At 39.8% G+C, this 27,150-nt stretch overlaps 1 protein-coding gene across 2 annotated transcripts in view; it reads left to right on the top strand.

Moving 5' to 3' along the window:
• The window catches only part of slc2a9l2 (solute carrier family 2 member 9, like 2), a 160,823-nt gene that overhangs the window by 46,221 nt on the left and 87,452 nt on the right, over nt 1-27,150 (top strand). For both annotated transcript variants that reach the window (XM_034702126.1, XM_034702047.1), the window contains 2 exons: nt 18,460-18,647; nt 22,494-22,604. In XM_034702126.1, coding sequence (XP_034558017.1) covers nt 18,460-18,647; nt 22,494-22,604 — 299 coding nt within the window. The remainder of the gene's footprint in view (nt 1-18,459; nt 18,648-22,493; nt 22,605-27,150) is intronic.

Consider the following 27,150-nt stretch of genomic DNA (forward strand, 5'->3'; position numbering starts at 1 on the left):
GTTCTTTGTGAAGCAGAGCATTCTGCTTGTTTCCTCTGACGTCAGAGTTGTGCAAACCTCAGCATGAGGTCTCAGCATGATATCCTCATTATTGAATTATTGAAATCACAAATTGAATGTTTAGCTGACCTTTGTCTTGTTTTTGTTTTTTTCATGCACTGGAAGTTTCTGACTGAGACAACAATGCTACCAATCCTTTAAAGACAGAATACATATGCTGGCCTGCTCATGATAAAACAATATTACAAAGGGGGACCATTTAATGCTTTTCAACTGAGGAATTTAAATATATTTATTAGAATTGTTACACTATACAGGAGATTACAATCTCTTTGTGCAATCATTCCAGCTGTCTCATTCATCTAGAGTTAATAACCTACCAATAATCCTGACATAATCTTAAAGGGATATTTCAGTTTTTTTGAATTGGGGTCGTATGAGTTACAGTACATTAGTGCTCCTGTTAGCCACAATGAGTGCCAGTGAGCTCTTCCCCTTTAATGAGAAAATTCCCAGAGGACCGGCCGGTAAGCTAGGCTATTTTCTCTGCGGAAGGGGCCGCCTATTTCGCGTAATTTCGCCAAAGTTAAGAAAATACGGTCCAGGCACTCATCACGGTGCAAAAGAACTCCGGATGCAGACCCAACGTACCGAAGAAGAGAGGGGAGAAAGTTCTGTGCTAACGAGTGAGCAGGAGAGATCCCACGTTACCTGGTGGTGCCAGTGTGTAAACTGTGAGCCCATGCCAACGAACCCAGAGAGCTTCTGCTGTTGGAAGAGGGACTTAGTCACAACAATACTTCAGGACCTTTCTGAATCAGAGGAAACCAGCGGCTCACAAACGGCTCCAGTCTGCATCACTTGTCATGCAGAATTCCCTGCCTTAAGGGAAATTTGCAGAAAAGTGAGTTTAATTCACAGCAGAAAAAATCATTGGTGTCGACCTGCCCCCCATCCAGGACTTGTACCGGTCCCGGGCCAGGAAACGGGCAGGTAGCATCACCGCTGACCCCTCACACCCTGGACACAAATTCTTCAAACTCCTTCCCTCTGGCAGGCGCTACAGATCACTGTGCGCCAAAACAACCCGCCATAAGAACAGTTTCTTCCCCCAGGCTGTCACTCTGATGAACACTAAACCATAACAGTGTCATACCTGTCAGATAAATACTCTCTGTAAATATACATGTAAATAAACAATGCAACAATTCTCCAAGCAGATTTCCAAATTTCTATTGTTTGTATTATTTTTTAACTACTATTTTTTAAATGTAAAAACTACCTCTGCTACTCACCACTGCAATTTTATCATATTATTTTAGCCTGTACATATTAGTCATGCCTATTTGTTGTTCTTTTGTATTTATAGCTGATGTTATTGTTATTATTTTTATTTCATTTTTATTTGTATGCCTTATTCTTATGCCTTGTACAAAGAGAGCACAGTTTACCTAAGTCAAATTCCTTGTGTGTTCAAGCATACCTGGCCAATAAAGCTGATTCTGATTCTGATTCTGATTCTAAGGACCGATACCACTACTTGATCCTGCTTTGTGCTTGTTGATCCAACCTGATCGGCGTGTATCCGTGTTCATGCAGCCGAAGAACACCGGTCTGTGACGTGCGTCCGAAAATAGTGCCAAAACAAAGGATGGACTTCCAAAACTCATCTTTACCTTTCAAATGTTCTCGGGCAAACCTCAGTTTGGCTCTGATGTGCCGCTCTTTGAGTAAAGGGGTTCTTCTGGGACGATAGTCCTGAAGCCCACTACGATGAAGATCCCTCACAACTGTGCTCCTTCAAACATCAAGTCCAATGGAGGTCAGGTCAGCAACAATCATCTTGTTAGATGTCCGGGGCTTCTTGTTGACATCTTCGACTACTTTCCTCTCCAAAGTTCTTGAAATCTTGCATTTTCTACCACGCCTAGGTTTGTTTCTAGCAGAGTTTGTCCCCTTGTACTTTGCAATGATGCAACGTACAGCTATTCTAGACACTGTAAAACGCCTGGAAATGACAGTATAGCCTTCCCCCTTATTATGAGCCTCAATTATCTTCTTTCTGAGCTCAAGACTGATTTCCATTGTCTTTGGCATGGTTAGTAAGAGTAGTCTCTCTCAGTAACGTGTTCAAGTGCCCTATTTGGAGTCCCTTAAGTAAATCTCAATGCTGTTTGAATGCTCAGGTGTTGTTAGGAAGCCAACAGACCAACAGGTGTTGTTAGGAAACAAACTGACTGCTCAGGTGTGTTTTAAAACTAAAAATTCACAGGGGGGCTAATAATTTTTACCACCCCATTTTTCACTATATTTGATATAAAGCTATCCTAAAAATGTATTTTATATTCCAAAATGTACCAAAGCTACTAAAGAACACTGGTGAATGTTTGCTTATGTCAAGTTTTATCAATGATTAAAACATTGGGCAGAATTTAAGGAAAATGTTCCAGAATTCCTGGGGGGCTAATAATTTTGACCTCAAGTGTAGAAATGTAAAGAAGCATATGGGTTGATGCATCTGTGTTATTGAAGTGTTACTTAAGATACCAGTGAGGCAGGTATGATAGTTCACACAGTCCAGTTTGAATAAAAAGGAGAGAGCTTCTCAAAGCACAGCATTGCACTGAAACTCTGAGGGAACATGGAGGGACATTTTTTAGATTGATCCTGGAAAACTGTCTCAAGCTCCCAAGAAACATTTGCAAACTCTTTAATTGTAATTCTTAATTTAGGTCTCAGGTATGGGAAGTATATTCACAGGCCTACCCAGGTCAAGAACCTATCCAGGTAACATTGTTTTTATAAAAACAACAATTCTTGTCAACCATAGTAAGGTAGATGGGGAGCTGCAATTTGATTTTCAACAGTGTGAGCTAGCCACTCAGCCGTATAACTGAAAGTTATTGCTAAGTACAGATGGCCATGAAAAGTTTTCCACCATATTCCCTTCAAGGGCTCCATAGGATTTTATAATCTTATGAAAACAGATTGAATGGTTATAACTACAGCAAGTTTGTTATTTGTTTTTTCATGTTTGAGAGTCCATTGTGGGAACACAACCTTTATGTTACAGAGTGAACTATCAGGTGAACAAAAACGTAATGAGCCAATGCAATACCCTGCAATCCCAGATGGGATTGAGGTAAAAGCGAGCTAACCCTGCACTTTTTCTGCATGAGGCCTATTCAACACCTTGCTGAGGTGGTTCCTTTCAGATAAATAAGAGGTTTGAGTGTTTTTGAAGTTTTTTTCTTTTAAAACTCTTGGAAAAGATTATGAATAAAACCCTGCAGCCACTTTCTTTTTGAAAGCATTTTTTTGACACCACTTACACACATCACCACTTTATCTAAACCTACAAAACATCCTTTTCCATAAATAAGGCGGCTGTGGCTCAGCAGTAGAGTCGGTTTTCTTTCAGTTGGTCAGCACTTTAATCTCAGCTCTTGCAGTCACATGCCAAAGAGTCTTTGGGCAAGACAACAAACCTCAGATTGGTCCTGGTGACATAGTCAGTGGTGTTTAAATGTGAATGGGATTAGATAATACCATGCCCAGGTTTAGTATTCACGTCCAATAATTTAACCTAATATTGTTTTTGCCAAATGGGAAAAAGCAGAATACCAGCGTTTTAAGTGTTTGAAATGATTTCATGCTTTTAACAACTTAATTTAAGTTTCTTAAGAACTCAGTGTTTTTTATCCTCAATCAGGTCTTTCATAATGAAACAGACCATGAACTAACTGATTTCTTTTTAACTACTGATGCATTGATATTGAAGTATCAAAGCAAAATGTCACCATGGCAGTATCTTACAGAATGATTGTGGTACAGTTGATATCAGGAAGGTTACCAACGCATTGTTATCACTTATTAATGCTTTAAAAATAAATCCCTGCAATGATGTTTCTTTTAAAACTAATTTGAACTTTTTCTAAAGCAGTTCATTTGCTAACTTTTGAGTGTCTGGTATTCAAGGACCTTTTGTTCTTCCTGCAATTAAGCACTTTATTCATTGCAACCATCTGTCTCTTTTTGTAGCCACTCTTGACAAATAAATAAATCCAACCTTAAGTCTGCTCATCAAATTGGATTTTTTTCTCTCTTAAAGACACAAAGGAAAATGAGTAAGCAGGTGTCTTAATTCATCAAACCTGAAGTAAAGATGTGTTCAGACTGGATTTCCCTGCTAAATGGCTAATGAATTCTTCCAATAGCTAGTGTAAAAACTTGTTGCCTGTGTTCTTTTTTGAGTGTAAGACAATAAGTGTCTGTGTGAAAACCTCCTTGAGGAAGAGGTGAGTCGTTGGCAAAAGGACATCAGGCCAAAACTCCCCTCTCATCCTCCCTGCTACTGTTGCCAGCCAGCATTTTGCTGGCACAAGTCATGTCAGAGTTGCAGATCTGTGTTGTTGGCTTGAGTTACAGAGCTGAGGTTTGGGAATTGTTGTCAGCACACATAAATTATAAGGGGAGGGGGGCCTTGTAGTGTCGCATTATCATCATACAGTGTCAGACAGGAACAGCATGTTTGCTGGCACCTAATCCCTTCTCTTGCCATGCTGTGTATCTGCAGTGGTACAACCCTCTGTTTAAGGATTACCAAGGTCAGAGTTTTATCAATTAAAGGCCATCAGTTTGATTGGCAGACTGCACTTTACCCGAGGATTGTTCTGATTGGTCTTTTCAGTTTTTGTAAGCCTTTGCAGATCCAAGCTGACCTTTGAAACCATAACGTATATTCACAAATAACAACCATGCCACACTAAACTTTTTCTCATTCACAAACATGACTCATCATGACTCACTGTGCTCTGCAGTTGGTGCCTGTTTCATGCCTTTTTATCTTCTCTCTTCACTGTATTTGTTTGTATCAGACTGGCTGAAGGCAGGATATAAAGGTCACAGATCTTTGACTTTGAGGGGGTGTGGGATTGCATTCAGCATTTTCATCATTACTTTTTTAGCCTTTGGCCACTTTACAAGTTTAAACATTTCACATGTGCTGCATGTGGATGTACTTTTCAAATTTCATTTATTGCCAATCCTGCCTCCCTGTGAAAATACCTCTATAATACTTTTCTTCTTTAAGAAAAATAGTACAAACACTTTCTGAGAGTCATTGTACAGAGTCACTTTTTCTTTTTGAGACACCATGCAGGCTTTCATTTTTGATATGTATGATCTATTCCCATACAAAGACCATAGTCAACAAAGCATTGTTTTGCCTGTGTATCAGCAGCCATTGTCTTTTTCTCTCTGAATCACAGAGGTCTGTTTATGTAGGTAAACTGAATCAAAGATTATCCGACTCCTCTCCTCATCCATGTTGTCCTCTGAAAACCTCTGACCTACTGACTCCAGGCCGGGCTCCACTTATCATGGCGGTTTGTTGATGTAGTTAAGTGAAATACAACCTGGTGATGCATCATGCTCCAGGCAAAAATAGAAGTCTTGCATATCAGCTGCGAAGGGCTCTGGCATGCCGGATCGGAGACGCAACCAGAACACAAAGGAGCAGAGCCAGTGGAAGTCAGCACATTGACTAAAGAGAAACCTATCAGATCCTGTGCTGTGACGTATCAGAGATGGATTGGAAACAGAAATTAGCTTAGATTGTAAAAATCTAACAACCAAACTACTGCCTAAAACTGTAAACTAACTTCCTAAAATCTGTAAACTCTGAAATATACACTTAAACAACCTATCAATCAATCAATCAATCAATCAATCAATCAATCAATCAATCAATCAATCAATCAATCAATCAATCAATCAATCAATCAATCAATCAATCAATCAATCAATCAATCAATCACTTTTACAAACATAGGAGGTCTAGACCACTCTGTATCAAACTATGAACAGAGACCCAACTTTAAGACAGGGTAAGACTCAGTCTGACCCCACCTTAATCCACCATGAGCATTGCACCTCGCAGTATTTAGATAGTTACCGCAGCGAGGAAAGACTTCCTTTTAACAGGCAGAAACCCCAGGCAGAACTAGATTCATGTTAGACAGCCATCTGCCTCGACCGAGTTGTGTCTGGAAAGAGTGATAGAGGAGAATAAGTGACAGAGGGAGCAGTGATAGTGACCTATGTCAACAGTATAATCCAACCACTAAATCTCTAAAGATACAATTTAATTCAGTCCAAGCAATTTGCTTAATCCACTTGACTTCAGACTTTGCTGAGTAAGATGACATAGGTTTAACAGGGTTTGCTTATGAAAACTGGCACAACATACAGTATGTCTCCTGCCTCCAGGTTTCAACCTTTAAGTTGTTTTTTGCCTTTGTTATATAGGACAGATGAAAGGAGACAGGACATGTGGGGAGTAGAGAATGGGGAGTAACATGCTGCAAAGTGTCACGGATGAGTGTCAAACCAGCTTTTTTGTGTCATTCTTAAAAGGTCTCAATCTATGAACATTTTTTCAGAAGTTTTTTTAACAACAATGTGTGGGTGCAAGTCAACTTGCAAAAGTACGTTATTATTGTTCCATTAATGTGACACAGCAGGTTGCACATGTGAAAAACAATGCAATGTAGGGTGCAACTCAAGCATTATCCACTCTAAACATTGTGATTTATTGTAACTTATGTGAGTTCACCGATACCACCAAAAGCTGTAGTTGACAGTCCATAATACACACAGTGCTTCAAAGAAGACCCGTGTAAACACCATAGACTGTATGAAATATGGACGTAGTATCCGTGACGTCACCCATCTGTTTCTGAAGCACTGTTTTGAGGCCAATCGTTGGCGGGAGCCATATTGCTTCTGTTGAGCCAGTGTGACGTAAAGAGGCAGAGTTTGAGCCTCCTAGCTAACAGCTGCAGTGTTCCCACAGGCAGTTGTGCTTCTCATTGGAAGACTCGTAACCTTAATATCTTCGAAATTGCCGCGTTAGAAAAAAATTCACCCCCTCACAGGGAGAGCACATCAAGAAATGAGCTATCCAGACTACACTCGTCTTTTGTACCAGGCTGTAAACATGTTTATTTCTGCTGTAAAGATCGTCTTTTTCCCATTCATATGTAGGTGACTTCCAGTACTTCGGGAGCCAGCCTCAAACGGATCCTCAATGAACTGCAGCTTTTAACACTTCCGCATTGACTCATATTTTTAGACCGGAGGTTGCCGCTTGGTAAAGACAGATAAGTTATATATATATATATATATATATATATATATATATATATATATATTCTGTATATCTGCTATCTAATTTGATATACACATTTTTCACTCAGTTTAATAATAAAATCAGGAAAAATTGTCAGGTTTTTGTCTGTTGCCTTGATCTAGGTAATGAAAAAAAAAAACATTTACCCGATGTACCATTGGGAAGGTCCTCTGAGGCACACATTTTCATTTTTTTAAGTTATTTATTTATTTGTTTTGGGGGAAAAAATTATCACACTGCTGATGTAGAGGCCTCAAAAGTGTGTGTATCAAACATGATACATTTGGACGCAGGGTTAAAATCTGTTTCAATTGTCAAGATGTTTGGTCCATTAGAGAGTCTTTGGTGAGCTTCATCAATCTTCCCTCTGCCTCGAGGCCCTTTGAGTGCTATTAGGTCACATAAGTGACATGAAGTGTAGCCAAACCGCCCGCCTGTCGGGAAAAAAAAATAGGTTGCCTCCTTGGGGACACTGCCCCTCTCCACATACCACTGCCATCATATATGTCCACACCTTGCCTTGCTACTGACATTGACAGCCCCAGACTGACTCTAGATTAAATAAGGTTTCCGTGCCTTCTATCAGCAGGTAGAGGTACTTCACAGGCTGATAATTATGTCAAGGACAGATCTCATGCTGAGCAAATTATTCTCATAGTGGAGGAACATTTCAGAAATGGTGGTCCACATGCTACAAGCTGTAGATTAACATAAAACGCTCTGAATCGTTGTGGAAAAGCAAACAGAGATCGTAACGGGGCCAGAAGCAGGCGACCGGCTATCAGAGAGACCACACTGCCCTTAAGCGTTTCGGCTGAGAATGGCTGCGCGACACGGACACATCGACGCACAAGTATGTGGTGCTTATGTCCACATCAGCACTGGCTGCGTAGGGGTGACTCAGTAGTAGAAGCCTTTAGCCGCATGCACGGCTGCAAATAATTAGCCAATCAACTAATAGCGCCATGAAAGCGAGGCTAGTGCAAAATGTCATATGTCCAGGGAGCCTCCTGGAAAACCCCTATCCAACCAATTCAAATTGTGCATGCCTGATACGCATAAACAACAATAAACATGGCGAGTGGTACCGGTGTGACAGAGAGAAGATCAAGAAAAAACACATTTTCAGCAGAATAAATTTTATTATAAGAATATAGAATGAACAAACAGCTATTATCAGTAAGTCAATCGTTAAAGACAAAAAAAAACAATGATATAGGGAAAGTTTGGCTTAAGATCTTGAACCGGGTAAATGCTTGTGGTGTTTCTGAGCGCACAGTAGAAGACTTAAAAAATAAAATAAGCAACATGAAAACGGCTTTGCGCAACAAGCACCACTATCAACAGGTGGGGTAATCCTGCAGTTAGCACCTGTAATGGTGGGGTCTACTGCCATTAGATTTAATGCTTTCATGGGGCATTAACCTGGTTCATGAATACCGCTAATTGATTTTTTTTCAGCATTAGTACAAATGGCCTGTTTCCAACGCTAATGGCTGGACGTGCATACAGGCCTAGGTTGTGAGCCTTATCACAGTTTTGATCATATTTGGGCTATAGTGTTTACATGCACACAGAGAAACCTGGTTATTCATACTCCTGTATACATAATGAATACTTGTATCCTGGTTTCTGATTACAACATCTTATTGGTGCAGGTGCCTTATTTTTTACAGAACAAACTGTGGCAATTTTGATATATGACAAAAGGTTTACCACTATTAAATGCCAACATTGCAGATGTTGCAGATATAACTGATAGCTGATAACGACTCATTGTCCACCTGTCTTCCCATCATATACAGCATGTGGAGGCATTGATGCTGTAATACATCAGGGTGTGAAAAATACAGGACAGATAACACTGTTTAGAGACAGAGCACGAAAAATAGACAGACATGTAGAGAGGGAAAGTCATTCCAAGTTCCCTTCGCCTGATTGTATCATTAATTAAATATGTATTGAAGTGGGCTGTTTGCGGAAATACAGAGCAGATTGTGCTCCCTATGGAGTCAGCGATCGGAACATGACAGACCTATCAGCGTTTTATTTCCTCGTCTCTTTTATCTATTAGGCCTTCTCTGGGCAGGTAGATGGATCCTGTATGAAAGGGGGCAAGGTGTATATTTGCCATAGTATCCGTTTTCTTTCTGAGTTCTCCAGGAAGCAAAACCAGGTTTCCGAAAAGCAGGATAATACTTATACCAGTTCCTGAAAATGGGATATGATGTTTACATGCACAAACACAAAAACAGGATACTTAAAAGCCTGATCAAAAGCAGTCAAGTCCATTGAAATGCAGTCTTTTTTTTGGATAGTATTAGCAGTTTTTAGGCTCTGATATTTCAGGGACATGCCATTCACACATGTATCTCACAACAGAAGGTTATCATGCTTTAACAACTCAAAACTCTGTTTGGTTAAGGTGAGGTGAGGCGGCTGGGTAAAACAAAAGGAGAAAAAGTTGTGTCCCGTGGTCATGAGTGTTGTGTGTTTATATATCCCTACAACACGCAGACGGGCATTTCTGCAAGACCACAGTGGGAAACAGTACACTGACAACTAAGGTGATTAGTTAACAGTTTAAAGCAAAAAATTCAGCTCAATAGGAACAACGTAATCACTCTGCCCACTTGCCCGGGGTGAATGTTCCAGACTGTCATGCTTTGTTCACTCATTAGCTCACCTTCTTGTGGACTTTTTACAAGGGGCCTGGCCGGAAAAGTCTGTTTTGAGTTGGGATTAGAGATGGGCTATTTGGTTTTAAACATTCTGTGTACCCAGATCATCTTGGGATGTTTTCAGGAGCATTGTGTATGTGAGACAGGGACTTGAGTGAGCAAGATGTAGATGTAGATCAATCCCCCACAATTAACTCACAAACTCACAGTTTGTTTTCATTCATTGTTTTCAACACATTACAATGCACCCTCTGAAATGGTTTTAGTATTGCAGATGTGTGATCCATACTGTACCCTGTCCAGCTCCCACATCTTTATAACATACCTTTAGTCAGCGTTTTTATCCCACACTTATCCAACTTTCCATGATTCCAGAGCTTCACATTTGCAGGAGAAAGTGAGAAAAGTGTTTCAACACCCCCTTAGCCCCTCCAGTTCATTACATTCATGTCATAAAAATTCAAAAAACCCTCAACTGGCTGAGTTGCGAATGACTGCCATTAACCTTGACAGCCTGCTACACAAAAACACAAGTATATTTTGATCTAAAAAATTCTGTGGCCTTCTGATTGATGCATTATAAAATGACTTATAATGCAGCTAATGTAAGGCCTCACATGATATTTGTATAACTTGTTGGTCTGGTTTCCTGGTAGAGAGTTTTTATAAAAGGAAGAAATAAAGAAATGGGGATTGGAGTCACGTCACGTCACGTCACGTCACGTCACGTCACGTCACGTCACGTCACGTCACGTCATAGCAAAGCATGCTACACCACACCAAGCCATGTCATACAATGCCGTGCCATGCCATGCCATGCCGTGCCATGCCATGCCATGACATTACATGGCATGGCATGCTATACCATTCCATGCCATACTGTGCCACCTCATACCATACCATACCATACCATATCATACCATACCATACCATAAATTTTGTTTGACTGAGATGGAACAATGTTCTTGTTTTTGGTCTGTAAATTAATCTTACGGGACTATAGAACAACTGTAAAATAAATATAAAAATATACAACTCTATTGAAAAATAAATACACATTTTAGTGCTTCAAAAGCATAAACAACCTGTGTATGTAAAGTTCAGTCGCGTTCACCCTTATGTCAGTAACTGCTGCTGGGTTTTAGAGCAACAGTGTATGTCTTGTACATCACGTTAGTGTATAGCACATAGGAATGCATTTGGCACTTATTGCATCTTCCACCTGTCCTCTCGTCTCAGCATACAAGTCAAGTCAAGTCAAGTCAAGCTTTATTTATAAAGCACATTTAAAACAACCTCAGTTAACTAAAGTGCTGTACAGTTATTAAAATACAATATAATCATAAATACAATATTACACAAATATAATAATAAATGAAAACAATAAAAGAACAGTAAGAGCTAAATTTAGGAAATAAAAAGAGTAAAAAAAAGTAAAAAAGCCAAGGATTCTTGCTTAGCTGGGACTGAACGCCAAGGAGAAAAGAAGGGTTTCAGTAGTGTTTTAAAGTGCTCAACAGACTGTGCAGCTCTAACCTGGAAAGGTGGGCTGTTCCACAGCTTTGGGGCCGCCACTGAGAAGGCTCTGTCCCCACGAGTAGAGAGTCTGGACCGAGGTACTGCCAGGAGCAGCTGGTTTGATGACCTAAGTGCTCTGGAAGTACTGTGAAGCTGTAAACATACAGAGTAGCAATACCTTTTATTTTTATTTTTTCTCTATGGTTTCAGAAGTGGCTACCACTGTCTGACATTGCTCTGCTGCCTTCCTACTTTATGCTGCCGCCAACTTATACTTCAGCCAGTTCACATTCCCCTCATTTATGACATAAGTGTCGTTATATTGTGGTATCAATATTTTGTCCCACCCCTCATAAAGATGGATGATTTTTGAGATAGAGGCAGACTGCACATGGAGGATTATAAATTGTAATAAAATAATCTTATTGTAGACAGACTGAGTTAGGTGCATTGCATTTAAATGTAATGATTTGTTAATGAATCGATTATCCCTGAGGCAGAATTAAATGGAGAACAAGACTGGAGCAGAACATAGCCTGATGGTTTGCAGCAAATCTCTTTGACCAGACTATGAAGTAGTCTCTGTTTTAACTAATAGTATTTCATACACTCTTTGTTCTTATCTGCTTGCATGACATGTACACAGGATTCCATACAAATGTTTTCAAGGCGTTAGAAATCTCATTAACATTTGAAAAGTGTATTCCTGAATATTTAACAAATAATATACTTTTTTGTCCACAAGACTTTTTCTTGTTTACACATCCCATATCCATCACTCACCATATTTAGTAGCCAGTGTGGGGCTCAAGTCACCAAACCTTCAGTCCAGTACAGTCTCAGATACTCATTGTTCAAGTCTGAATCGAGTAAGACCCCATTATAGATATTCATATTTAACATAAGGCAGACTGCTGTTTCACTCCAAACTATAAACTGTATGAAACTCGACTGACTTTTGATAATCAATTGCTCTTCGACCAACACATTAAATTCATAACCCGGTCATGCTTCTTTCACCTTAGAAACTTAGCTAAAATTAAACCCATCTTCTCACACACAGAACTAGAAATGCTTTTTCATGCATTTATTTCCTCACGGCTTGACTACTGCCATTCTCTCTTCACCGGCCTCAATAAATCCTCTCTTCACCAACTACAATTCATTCAAACGCTGCCGCAAGACTGTTAACCAGGACCGGTAAAGCATCCCACATCACTCCCATCTTATTCTACTTACACTGGCTACCAATCAAATTCAGAATACAGTTTAAGATCCTCATATTAACATACAAAGCAATCCATCATCAAGCACCTTCTTATATCTCCGACCTGCTCCACCCTTACATCCCCAGTAGACCCCTTAGATCCTCAGATCAGGGTCTGCTTGCTGTGCCTCGTGTCAGGCTTAAACCAATGGTGACCGTGCCTTTGAGCATGTGGCTCCATCTCTCTGGAAGAGTCTTCCGCCCCAAGTGCGCTGTGCTGACTCCATTGAGACTTTTAAAAAGCAGCTTAAGACGCATTTGATAGAATTTTGTCTGCTTTCTTAATTATCTTATTTATTGCTCATTGTATTGTCTTTGCACCACAGCTCTCTTTAAAAAAGATGCACTAATTTTTCCTGCTGTTGTGGGATCATTGCATGTTTGAACACCTGCAGCCCACCTGCCATTACTTAGAACCATAGACTGTACATGGACGTAGTATCCGTGATGGCACCCATCCGTTCCTGAGTGCTGTTTTGAAGCCAATCGTCATCGGGAGCCATATTGGAAATGCTTAACTCAACCAAACTTAGTGTGAGGTAAAGAGGCGGGCTTTGAGCCTCCTCACCAACAGTTACAGTGTTCCCACCTGTCAGTCAAGTCAGTTATTTCCTGAAATGGGCAAAACTCGTAATCTTAATATCTTCTGAACCGTTGCGTTACAAAAAAATGAATCCCCCGTATAGAGGAGAAAGCTACTTAGACCCAAGCCGTTTTGTGAACCAGGCTGTAAACATGTTTATTAATGCTGCAAAGATCGTCTTTTTTGAATTGATGTCTATGTGGTTTCCGGTGTTTCTGCAGCCAGCCTCAAGCGGATGCTCGATGAAAGTGCAGTTTATTACACTTCTGCATGGGCTTCATACTGTATTTTGAGACCGGAGGTTGCCACTTGCTTAGAACAGAGATATCTTACGTCTTATATATCACCTTCTTCTCATTGATGGTTCTTTCTTTTAACACATTACACTGCTCTTGCATACCTTTGCTAGAAAATATTTAATCAAACCTATGATTTGTACCCTCTCTGTAAGTCTCCTGGCAGTAACTGTTGCTGGAAAATGATGGCACATGAGTTCTGATGCAATCAATACTTGAATCTGTGTCCAAGTCAAAGCCATCAGTCAAAGAAGAATAACAACAAAAAATATGAAGCTGTCACCTTTACAAAAATGTAAACTTTAAAATCATTGCAAAGACAACGGCACATGTTTGGAGCGGACTGGACCTTCATGCACCTCATGTGAGACAGGGACTTGAGTGAGCAAGATGTAGATGTAGATCAATCCCCCACAATTAACTCACAAACTCACAGTTTGTTTTCATTCATTGTTTTCAACACATTACAATGCACCCTCTGAAATGGTTTTAGTATTGCAGATGTGTGATCCATACTGTACCCTGTCCAGCTCCCACATCTTTATAACATACCTTTAGTCAGCGTTTTTATCCCACACTTATCCAACTTTCCATGATTCCAGAGCTTCACATTTGCAGGAGAAAGTGAGAAAAGTGTTTCAACACCCCCTTAGCCCCTCCAGTTCATTACATTCATGTCATAAAAATTCAAAAAACCCTCAACTGGCTGAGTTGCGAATGACTGCCATTAACCTTGACAGCCTGCTACACAAAAACACAAGTATATTTTGATCTAAAAAATTCTGTGGCCTTCTGATTGATGCATTATAAAATGACTTATAATTCAGCTAATGTAAGGCCTCACATGATATTTGTATAACTTGTTGGTCTGGTTTCCTGGTAGAGAGTTTTTATAAAAGGAAGAAATAAAGAAATGGGGATTGGAGTCACGTCACGTCACGTCACGTCACGTCACGTCACGTCACGTCACGTCACGTCACGTCATAGCAAAGCATGCTACACCACACCAAGCCATGTCATACAATGCCGTGCCATGCCATGCCATGCCGTGCCATGCCATGCCATGACATTACATGGCATGGCATGCTATACCATTCCATGCCATACTGTGCCACCTCATACCATACCATACCATACCATATCATACCATACCATACCATAAATTTTGTTTGACTGAGATGGAACAATGTTCTTGTTTTTGGTCTGTAAATTAATCTTACGGGACTATAGAACAACTGTAAAATAAATATAAAAATATACAACTCTATTGAAAAATAAATACACATTTTAGTGCTTCAAAAGCATAAACAACCTGTGTATGTAAAGTTCAGTCGCGTTCACCCTTATGTCAGTAACTGCTGCTGGGTTTTAGAGCAACAGTGTATGTCTTGTACATCACGTTAGTGTATAGCACATAGGAATGCATTTGGCACTTATTGCATCTTCCACCTGTCCTCTCGTCTCAGCATACAAGTCAAGTCAAGTCAAGTCAAGCTTTATTTATAAAGCACATTTAAAACAACCTCAGTTAACTAAAGTGCTGTACAGTTATTAAAATACAATATAATCATAAATACAATATTACACAAATATAATAATAAATGAAAACAATAAAAGAACAGTAAGAGCTAAATTTAGGAAATAAAAAGAGTAAAAAAAAGTAAAAAAGCCAAGGATTCTTGCTTAGCTGGGACTGAACGCCAAGGAGAAAAGAAGGGTTTCAGTAGTGTTTTAAAGTGCTCAACAGACTGTGCAGCTCTAACCTGGAAAGGTGGGCTGTTCCACAGCTTTGGGGCCGCCACTGAGAAGGCTCTGTCCCCACGAGTAGAGAGTCTGGACCGAGGTACTGCCAGGAGCAGCTGGTTTGATGACCTAAGTGCTCTGGAAGTACTGTGAAGCTGTAAACATACAGAGTAGCAATACCTTTTATTTTTATTTTTTCTCTATGGTTTCAGAAGTGGCTACCACTGTCTGACATTGCTCTGCTGCCTTCCTACTTTATGCTGCCGCCAACTTATACTTCAGCCAGTTCACATTCCCCTCATTTATGACATAAGTGTCGTTATATTGTGGTATCAATATTTTGTCCCACCCCTCATAAAGATGGATGATTTTTGAGATAGAGGCAGACTGCACATGGAGGATTATAAATTGTAATAAAATAATCTTATTGTAGACAGACTGAGTTAGGTGCATTGCATTTAAATGTAATGATTTGTTAATGAATCGATTATCCCTGAGGCAGAATTAAATGGAGAACAAGACTGGAGCAGAACATAGCCTGATGGTTTGCAGCAAATCTCTTTGACCAGACTATGAAGTAGTCTCTGTTTTAACTAATAGTATTTCATACACTCTTTGTTCTTATCTGCTTGCATGACATGTACACAGGATTCCATACAAATGTTTTCAAGGCGTTAGAAATCTCATTAACATTTGAAAAGTGTATTCCTGAATATTTAACAAATAATATACTTTTTTGTCCACAAGACTTTTTCTTGTTTACACATCCCATATCCATCACTCACCATATTTAGTAGCCAGTGTGGGGCTCAAGTCACCAAACCTTCAGTCCAGTACAGTCTCAGATACTCATTGTTCAAGTCTGAATCGAGTAAGACCCCATTATAGATATTCATATTTAACATAAGGCAGACTGCTGTTTCACTCCAAACTATAAACTGTATGAAACTCGACTGACTTTTGATAATCAATTGCTCTTCGACCAACACATTAAATTCATAACCCGGTCATGCTTCTTTCACCTTAGAAACTTAGCTAAAATTAAACCCATCTTCTCACACACAGAACTAGAAATGCTTTTTCATGCATTTATTTCCTCACGGCTTGACTACTGCCATTCTCTCTTCACCGGCCTCAATAAATCCTCTCTTCACCAACTACAATTCATTCAAACGCTGCCGCAAGACTGTTAACCAGGACCGGTAAAGCATCCCACATCACTCCCATCTTATTCTACTTACACTGGCTACCAATCAAATTCAGAATACAGTTTAAGATCCTCATATTAACATACAAAGCAATCCATCATCAAGCACCTTCTTATATCTCCGACCTGCTCCACCCTTACATCCCCAGTAGACCCCTTAGATCCTCAGATCAGGGTCTGCTTGCTGTGCCTCGTGTCAGGCTTAAACCAATGGTGACCGTGCCTTTGAGCATGTGGCTCCATCTCTCTGGAAGAGTCTTCCGCCCCAAGTGCGCTGTGCTGACTCCATTGAGACTTTTAAAAAGCAGCTTAAGACGCATTTGATAGAATTTTGTCTGCTTTCTTAATTATCTTATTTATTGCTCATTGTATTGTCTTTGCACCACAGCTCTCTTTAAAAAAGATGCACTAATTTTTCCTGCTGTTGTGGGATCATTGCATGTTTGAACACCTGCAGCCCACCTGCCATTACTTAGAACCATAGACTGTACATGGACGTAGTATCCGTGATGGCACCCATCCGTTCCTGAGTGCTGTTTTGAAGCCAATCGTCATCGGGAGCCATATTGGAAATGCTTAACTCAACCAAACTTAGTGTGAGGTAAAGAGGCGGGCTTTGAGCCTCCTCACCAACAGTTACAGTGTTCCCACCTGTCAGTCAAGTCAGTTATTTCCTGAAATGGGCAAAACTCGTAATCTTAATATCTTCTGAACCGTTGCGTTACAAAAAAATGAATCCCCCGTATAGAGGAGAAAGCTACTTAGACCCAAGCCGTTTTGTGAACCAGGCTGTAAACATGTTTATTAATGCTGCAAAGATCGTCTTTTTTGAATTGATGTCTATGTGGTTTCCGGTGTTTCTGCAGCCAGCCTCAAGCGGATGCTCGATGAAAGTGCAGTTTATTACACTTCTGCATGGGCTTCATACTGTATTTTGAGACCGGAGGTTGCCACTTGCTTAGAACAGAGATATCTTACGTCTTATATATCACCTTCTTCTCATTGATGGTTCTTTCTTTTAACACATTACACTGCTCTTGCATACCTTTGCTAGAAAATATTTAATCAAACCTATGATTTGTACCCTCTCTGTAAGTCTCCTGGCAGTAACTGTTGCTGGAAAATGATGGCACATGAGTTCTGATGCAATCAATACTTGAATCTGTGTCCAAGTCAAAGCCATCAGTCAAAGAAGAATAACAACAAAAAATATGAAGCTGTCACCTTTACAAAAATGTAAACTTTAAAATCATTGCAAAGACAACGGCACATGTTTGGAGCGGACTGGACCTTCATGCACCTCACGCCAGAGAAAAACATAGCCAGCCATCACAACCTTTTCTTAAAGCTATGCTGATTTAAACCTTTTTCCTGTATTTCTGTAACAGAGTAAAGTTTGGTCTCTTTTCTTAGTTTTTACATCTAACTATTCCAGACATCCTCCCAATACATTTTTATGCACTGATCCTGCTTTCAACCACACAAAGTAAGATTAATAACATTACAATCATCAAACTACATTTACAAACAAACTAACATTACAAGGATAATATATTTTTTCTTTGTTATAGTGGTGTCAGTGGAGTCGGCTTTCCTGTGTTCATGGGGTTTTAAGTGTTCTCCCTCCTGTATTTAAAGGAACAAATCAAAAGGTTTTTTTTTTATATCCTTTATAAAATAATATCCTTTGGGTTTTCACACTGCATTACCTCTAAATAGTCACTTTTAAGAGGCTAAAGGGACAAATAAAACAGGAAAAATCATCAATTTATATAGATAAGTCTCAATTTGCTGAAATTCTTTGATCTTAGCAGGTGGGTTGCTTTTTGAAGCTATTTTCCCTGCTTTGTTTAAAGGTTGTAACACTGGTTGTATCTCTCTCTCTCTCTCTCTCTCTCTCTCTCTCTCTCTCTCTCTCTCTCTCTCTCTCTCCCTCTCTCCCTCTCCCTCTGTGTGTGCATGTGTGCGACAGCCTTTCAAAGGTTTTTGGGGAAGAAAGATGTGTCCCAGGAGCTGGAAGAGGTCCATGCGGAGGCTCGAGCTCAAGAAAACCTACGTGCTGCGTCTGTGTTACAGCTGCTGAGGAGCCCTGCTGTTCGCTGGCAGCTCATCACCATCATCATCACCATGGCCTGTTATCAACTCTGTGGCCTCAATGCTGTGAGGAAAAGCTCTTGTATTATTCTCATATTGTCACAGCATGCTGTTCCATATGCCTCCTTATAGGGGTCTATGGATTATTTATGAAACTAATGGGATTTATGGGAATGTATGGATATGAAACACCATGATGCACATAAAAGGAATTTATTGATTAGAATGAATTTAGGGATGAAGAGTACACGCCCCCCCACCCCCAGATCCTGTGTCACAAATTAACATGGTCCATCAATTTTGGCCTCATAAGGAAAGTGATGTTGTTTTTGTTTTACTACACCAGACAGAGCACAGTCAGTTTATTGATGTTTATTTTCTGGCTCCTAAATTTGAAGAAGTGCTATCTCAGGGGAAAGAGCGTGATGTACTTACAAGAGTAGATATTTTTAATTAGGTAGTCCTTTGCCAGTCGTTTGATGCTCTGTGAGTAATATACTGAGGATGTATCCAGGTCTTCTTGCTTAAAATAGCTCCATGCTGTAGCTGGAAATGAGGATGGTTAGGTAAGGGGGATAATAGGGGCACCATATGGGGTGAAAAGTGCTATGATAGTGTAACCGATGAGCTCAGTTACTTTCGTCTGGGTGGCAGGGGCAGATCCAGAGGTGGTCAAGGTGGCCTGGACCCTTCTTGTGTTTCAATTGGCTTTGGGTTGTGTTTTAAAGGTTGCTGGAAGGTTGCCTTTTAATGTTAAACATTTCAAGGATTAAATTATTTTTACAATAATTATGAGTACCTTAAAATAAGGATTTATTGTGATTAATTATGATTAAGCCTTTCAGTCCATGTGCAGTACTTTTTATTGTACTTATGAAATCAATAATTTTATACAATTTCCACTGATGAAGTAAAACAAGGTGAAGGGATGGAGAGAATCAATGCAGCACCTCGGCCTAGTCACTGTCAGAGTCTGTGACACTGTTTTCTAATTTATCAGTCCTCAAGCACCGCTGTATCCCATAGATTGTTTTGTTATCTGTTTACTTCAGACTTCTTCAGATTTGTCGATTTCTCCGTCAGTGTCTGCAGTGTATGTTTGATAAAGCTCTCCTGCTTTCTTCTGCCTCTTTACTCAAGCTGACCAGACTTCTTTCAGAGGATTGATATGATAACAGTTAGTCCGCCTGAGTCTGATTACAGTGTGATGTCAAGACACACAAATTATTGCTGCATAGTTTTGACCAATCAAAATCAAGCATTTAACACCGCCCTGTAATAAGGGGAATCTAAACAGTAAATTTGTTTCCCAGTAAACAAAAATAATGAGCTAAAGACAAAATACACTATGTGAAGCAGAGGAGAACCACAGCGCGAGTAGCTCACCGTCTATTTATCTTTGTTAACAAGCCTTATCAATAAGACAACTGTGAGATTTTATCCATGGTCTGCAAATAGATATTGATGAAAGCAGCTCTAACACCCAGCATGGATTATCCTCACTTCATTGAAGTAGTTATTGTCAAGACAACATAGCACTTCTTTTTAATGCTCAATAAGGCTTCTACATTTATATGTGATGAAGCTCCAGTTTATAGCAGCTTGTGTTATCTTGCCAACTCTCGGGTGCATAATATTTTGCATAAAAAACTTTTCACAAGAAAGATATGTATGAACTTGATAGTGAGCAAATAATATTACAAATATTACATAATGTTTTTCAAGCATTGTAGCACTCTTGAGTTTGGAGCTGCTTGAGTTACAAAATCGGTGGATTACTACAAAGACGCATGGGATTCCTGTTCTGTCACACTTCTGTTGGTGAAATCAAAACAAATCCTGACATGGCTCTGTCTGTCAGTGGATCAGGTGCAGCAGCACAGTGTCTGTTCATGCACAGTGAAATAAAGTTATGTTTATCCCTTGAAGCCTTTTTCTTGAACCGTTGTTGGTATGAGTGGAAATAATGAGTCGCTTGTTGCTATGACAAGTAAATGAAACCAAGAAATACTCAATCATCTATAAAAAACATTATTGCAGCTTGTTCACAGTTCATAGTCATATTTGATAAATTGAACATTAGTTAATTTTTAAATAAATACATAATAAAATATAGAATAAATATAAATAAATAAATGGATAAAAGAACAACTACTGACTAATGAAATAAAAACAAATACATAAATAAATAAATAAGACTTAACCCCCCCCCCCCCCAAAAAAAGCCTTCTCTGAATCTGTTGTCCTTTCCGGTTTTGTTGAGCGGCCTCTGGTTCTTAAAAGTTTTGTGCAGCTATTGCAGCTGCTAAATATTTACGTTCACTTTAACCTCTTCACGTATCAAATGCACCACTAAATGTTCTGTAGAACAAATTACATCTCAGTACTCTCTTTGCTTTTGCATATCTTTAAATCATGCATTATGCATTTGGGAAACGGTAGTCCCTGTCTGTGCAACTTTGCCTCACAGCAAATAAAACCCACTCCACAAACACTACCTCTAATAGCTTCAGGGAATTTACAAGCTTCTAGAGAGTTGGCTTTAGCAAAGCAAGCTAAGCTGCAAAACTTTCTTGTCATGTTTGTATTGGAGTATCATCAGGGCAATATTCTCTGTGCTTGACACCTTTAAACAGTGTCGATGGTGATGGAAAGTGATGGTGCAGTGGGGCATCAGAAAGCAGTTCCTGTGAATTATATGGCAACATTTCAGAAAACACAACATTTCCCAAAACACAACAACATTTCAGAAAACACAACATTTCCCAAAACACAACAACATTTCAGAAAACACAACAACATTTCCCAAAACACAACAACATTTCAGAAAACACAACATTTTTAATAGTAGTTTAAAAGCACAGCTCATGCAGATTGTGAGGAAAGTGTTTCATTTCCACCTCACACTGGAAGCCCTTAGTGGGATTTGAACCGAGAACCATGAGATTGAAAGGTAGCAGGCTTACCCTCAACACCATGGGGCTGCTTTGATGGGCTCTGTTTTGTACGTATTTTTATTACCACCAGAATAAACATAACCTTATATCACCTTTTGTGTTTCATTTCCATCTCACACTGAAAGCCTTTAGTGGGATTTGAACCCAGAACCATCAGACTGAAAGGTAGCAGGCCTATAATCAACACTACAGCAATGAGTTTTACTTTGTAGGTCTTTTAATTACACCCTTTGGATATTGTACTTCAAAAGCACAATTCAGACTTTAGTGTGAGGAAAGTTTTTTCCTGCTGGAATTTGATCCCAGGACCGTTTCATTGAAAGGCAGCAGCCCTGTCCACTTTGCCTCTGCAGGTCTTTTCATTTATATCTAAATGGTAATTCTAAAGCTCAGCTCGTCTCCTTTGTGATGAAAACATTTCATTTTTACCACACAATAGGTCTCCATCCAGGATTTGAACCCCTGAACTATATCACTGACACAGTCCACCTTACCACAGGCCTGCCTTGTTGTGTTTATCTAACTGAGATTTAAGTGTTTTCATTTAAACATTTTATTGGGATACTTCAAAGCCCATGTTAGACAGTGTGAAAAAAGTGTACCTCATACGGAAAGCCTCAGTCAGGATGTGAACCCAGAATTATCTTGTTGAAGATTGTCAGTGCTAACCACCACACAGTTGGCATGCTTGTAATGATCAGAGTTCTTTCTCCAACTAATCAGAAAGAATACCATCACGTTACTGTTCCTAAAGTTATCAAATTACATGTCATCAGATTATATCAGATTGACATGGCATGACGTCTTGTTAAAAGGGGTCGAGAAGTTGACATGAATCCAGTCTGAAATTGACATGGTGCAAATGTGGTGACAAAATTTCCTCAACATTTTTTTACTAGAAAAATAAGGTAAATTTCTATAAGCAACTATAACGCAACTTTTGTTTCCCCCATAGATCTGGTACTACACCAGCGGGATCCTCAGAGAAGCAGGGTTTGCTGAAGACATCATCCCCTACATCACTTTGAGCACCGGAGCCATCGAGACCTTGGCTGCCATTGTCTCCGTAAGTATTCAAAAACCAAATCGTTATTTGCTTATCTAACTTTTATCTTTCATAAAAACTCTGATCTCAACGTTTTTGTTGTTTTGAGGTTTTTTCTTTTTCCATCAGTTTCTTTTTTGGATTATAGTCTTGAGTGTAGACGGATCCCTCAGGATCATTTATGTCATGTATGTTTTCATCAGGTTCTCTTTTTACCTGATTAAGAGGACAAGGGAATATCTCTTTTCAGAATTACCAGTCACACTTCTTTTCTGAGTAAATCATCAACTTCCCACCAGAGGGACATATATTTGCACCACTTCCAGTTAATTGCTACATAAAAGACTCTTCTTACTTCCTATTTGCTGATTTTGTAAAACTGAGGCTGCTTTGTCTCCCCAAGAGATTTTGAAAAGCAAAAACGTTCATGAAAAGATGAATCAGTTTCTCAACCATGAAATGATTACAGTTGTTACATAACAGACGATGGTTGACACTGAAATACCAATGTTAAAAGCAAGAGCGTGGGTGTTGTAATGTCATAGTGTAGTATAGAACAACTGTAATTTTGCTTTTATAGATGTAGCTGTAACCCCTTGAGAAATGAAAACTCATCTCTTGCCAACATTTATGTGGGCAGCATTTGAGTTGCAGTTCCACAGCTCTTGATCAAACTTTGTTGACCTGGAGGAACCTCTCATATGTAAACTGCTCCTACGTGCAATGACTGTGTTTGATGGACTTGAGTCTTTTGACTGTGTCTGTGAAAACACAATAGTTAAACCACAAATGAATCGACTGTCACTTAGAGCAGCATCACATATTCTAGAGATGAGTTTTATTTTATCTACTCTTTCTACCACTATCACATTGTTTCTTTTCAGTATAGAAGCTTTAAATGACTTGTATTCCTGTGGGAAGGACTGCTGTGACACTGAGCCATCATTAAATGAAACTTTGACAGTTGTTTTGGAGGGAAGCAATCAATAGTTTGTGGTATACAATGCAAGTACTGTTAGCTGTTGCTGTACGAATGTTGACCAGCTGACAGCATTTTGTTCGATTCTGAGTACACTGAATAACATAATATTCACCCCTCCAAAACTGCATTGACTGGAGACTTTTTGTAGTCTACCGCAGGAGTAAAATTTCTCTCTTGAGTTTCTTGCAATGAAAATGAAGGCTGCATATACAATATGACTGTGGTTACTTGTGTGTCCAATGATGATGTCTAAATGGAAAAAATTCTTCAGTACTCAAAGAGAAGATGCTTTTCCTAAAAATCAGGAAGCAAAATCCTGCAAACTGTCGTATTTCTGGTAGTTATGCATCATACAGGAGCTGCTTGTAATTTTTGATGGACTGATTCTTCTCCCAGACACCTGTCCTATGACATAGATATGTGAAATATTTTGCAACTACCAACTCAAGAAAAATGCTATGTTAAAATGCAAACAAGTAGCCTGTTGAAATACAGGTGAAATCATATAAAACTCGCTTCTGAAAGAGCAAATAGCAAATCATAGGGTAATATTTTTGGATGACACTGGGGGTGGCCAATCAGATTTTGAAGGGGCTCTTTGCCAACCCTCTGGATGTGCCCCTGGCTGCTTAGGGAAAGTACTACATTCCACAACGTTTATATAAAGTTAATGTTTAAAAATCTTAAGAGATATCCAATTTAGCAACTCATAAATGCTGTTTGCTTAGCTAACTGTCATCCCCTGTTGGTAATACACTTGCTGTTGACATGAACCTCAACAGCTAAATATTTGGTTAATAACAGTTAGTATGTTGTATACAGCGCCTTTGTCAGAGCTTTTTTCTTAACTTGAACCAGCTGATACAGGTCATGTGAGCAGACAAAGTCAACCAGTTGTGGTTTGTAAAACCAATACATTGAACTAAAGCTTGAATTACAGTTCCAATAAGCCAAGGAAGTGATGAATCTCTGTGGGTTTCCTCGCTGCAATCAACTTCCCTCCATTACATTATCTTCTGACCTTTGAGTTTCATTGATCCGAGCTGGTTTAACATAATTTTTTAAATATTAATGATGCCAAATGTTTCTGTTTTAGAGTTGAGCAGTGGGAGGACGGGGAAAGCTATTTCTACTGAAACTCTTATTGTGAACCACAAACTCAACAGACGTTTCTCTATCCATATACAGTTTAATGCAGCTTTGTCCCTGCATTCAGTTAACATTGTAATTATTGACTATGATAATAACAATAATGTCAACAATGTTAAAAGTTTCACTCAAATTACACATGGCCATCAGTGCTGATTTTTGTGAATTGAATTTTTTTTTGCAAGAAAGACACAATGAAATACCCAGTGAGCATTCTGCTTTTGATGTTTAAAAACATCTATAGCTACAAGAAAACAGTTCAAAAGTTTAAGTTTTTTGACTGACTATTTGAAAACGTTGATAGAATGTTTTTTTTTTCCAGAGTTAACCATGAAATCTGCTTCTGTCACAAGATTCATCACACCCACATGTTAATGGTGTGTGTCAAGAATCTCATGCAGCGACAAAAATTGAAGCGAAACAGTGCATCAAAAAGATACAGTCACAGCCTACTTATGAACACATGACTTCAGCTCATCGCTGTTTTGCTGCTTTAAGAAGACCCACTGAGGTGTGATGGCATGTGACTAACTTCAATCACTTGCATTTAGCCTTTAGACATTGGTTATCTCTCCAGAGCACCTGCTTATCAGCCACATGTATCCAACCACCTAAATACCTTAAGTCAGCACCACCCGTATATTGCTGATAACAAAGACATAAAGGTTGTTTTCAAAAAAGTCAGAAAAGCAAACTTAAAACAACTCAGATATTCAGGGTGCTTACAGTTTAATATTTATCTGGTATTGTAAATCGATGCTTCAGCCTAGAAGTACACTGTCTCTTGTTTCTTTTTGATGATACCTCATTTTTATGGAGCAACGTCTGCAAGCTAGTTCAGGCAGACAACTCGAGCTGCGCTCATTCATACTGACATGTCATTGCCCTCCCTATCAGCTGATCTCAACATCCTCTCATTGGCGGTCTATTTAAGCTGCATGTCTCCCCGTCTCTGCCTCTGCTTTGCAAGTGCTCCTGCTGTCCTGCTCAGTGCTGTGTGAAAACTTTGTAATATCTTTAGATTGCGATTGGCGTCTTATTTTTCTTTGTGTGCGTCGCCATGTTTGCCGTCTCCGATTCGGAGATCGAGTCTCGTTCTGGACTGAAGAAGGGGTTTTGTTCCTGAAACCCGGGCTGCAGCTGTGCGGCTCCCTCTAGCCATGGAGTTGCTCGCCGGCGCACACGCAGTAGCTCCCGCATCGCCATCCACCATCCTCCTGGTATCCGCTCTTCATGAGATGAAATCTGCTCTGCCATGAATGCCAGGACAGATTCCCTGGAAAGCAACGCGATGTCCCACGTCGACAATCACAACCACGGATCACAACATGCCAGTGCCATCCACTTCCGTGTTGCTCCGGTACCTGCTCCTCTGCCGCATGAGGTCACATCCCAAGGACCCTGGGAAATGCAGTTCCAGCTCTGTCTACTGCCTCTCTGTTTCTGCCTCCTACTGCGGTGATCCCTGATTCAATTAGGAATCAGATCTGAGCAGCTCCATTGTATGTCCTCGAGGGTTGCAAGCCAATGCCAAAATCCTGGTTCTTCTCCAAGCTGCGCGATCTTGCCGTACATGTGGTCTGCCTCAGGATCGCTATTCACCTCACTCCCTCAGAATTGGCGCCGCTCAACTGCAGCTCTTCTTCTTCCTGCATCGACCTTGAAATATCTTGGGCGATGGTCATCATCCATGTACCAAGGATATGTCAGACTTCATAAGAAAGAGATTCTGGCAGCGCAAAAGCTAATGAGTTCTAGCAGCCTTTGAATCTAAGAAATCTCGAAATTGCTTTGCCGGAATATGTTGTTGCATATCAGGTGGTTGCTGGGTTCGAATACTATTCATTAAGGCTCTTGCAGTAACCTAGTTAGCATATTCTAATAGGGCCTCAGTGCTTTTAAGAATGGCCTGAAGGTGAGGCATACCCAGGTCTAAACATAATAGTCACTAGGTAGTATGTTTCTAATAGGGCCAAGGTGCTCTATGGAAACGGCCTGTAGGTGAGGCATACCCAGGTCTACACATAATAGTCACTAGGTAGTATGTTCCTCATAGGGCCACGGTGCACTATGGAAATGGCCTGAGGGTGAGGCATACCCAGGTCTACACATTTTAGATCCTTGCCACTTCGGCGTCAGGCTCCACTTGCAGTTTTAGGGGGTTAGTCCTATCTCATTGCTCTTAAATATCTGCATTTAAATAATCTATCAGGAGTAATGAGGTTCGGAGCCCATACGGCAAACACAATACTGTATGCTGCAATAAACTTTATCTTAAGTAAACGTGAGTTGTCTGACTGAAATGGAGTGCCGCCTGCAAGCTAGTTCAGGCAGACAACTCGAGCTGCGCTCATTCATACTGACATGTCATCGCCCTCCCTATCAGCTGATCTCAACATCCTCTCATTGGCGGTCTATTTAAGCTGCAAGTCTCCC

Source organism: Notolabrus celidotus, chromosome 1, assembly GCF_009762535.1.
Source record: "Notolabrus celidotus isolate fNotCel1 chromosome 1, fNotCel1.pri, whole genome shotgun sequence".
Classification (NCBI taxonomy): Eukaryota; Metazoa; Chordata; class Actinopteri; order Labriformes; family Labridae; genus Notolabrus; species Notolabrus celidotus.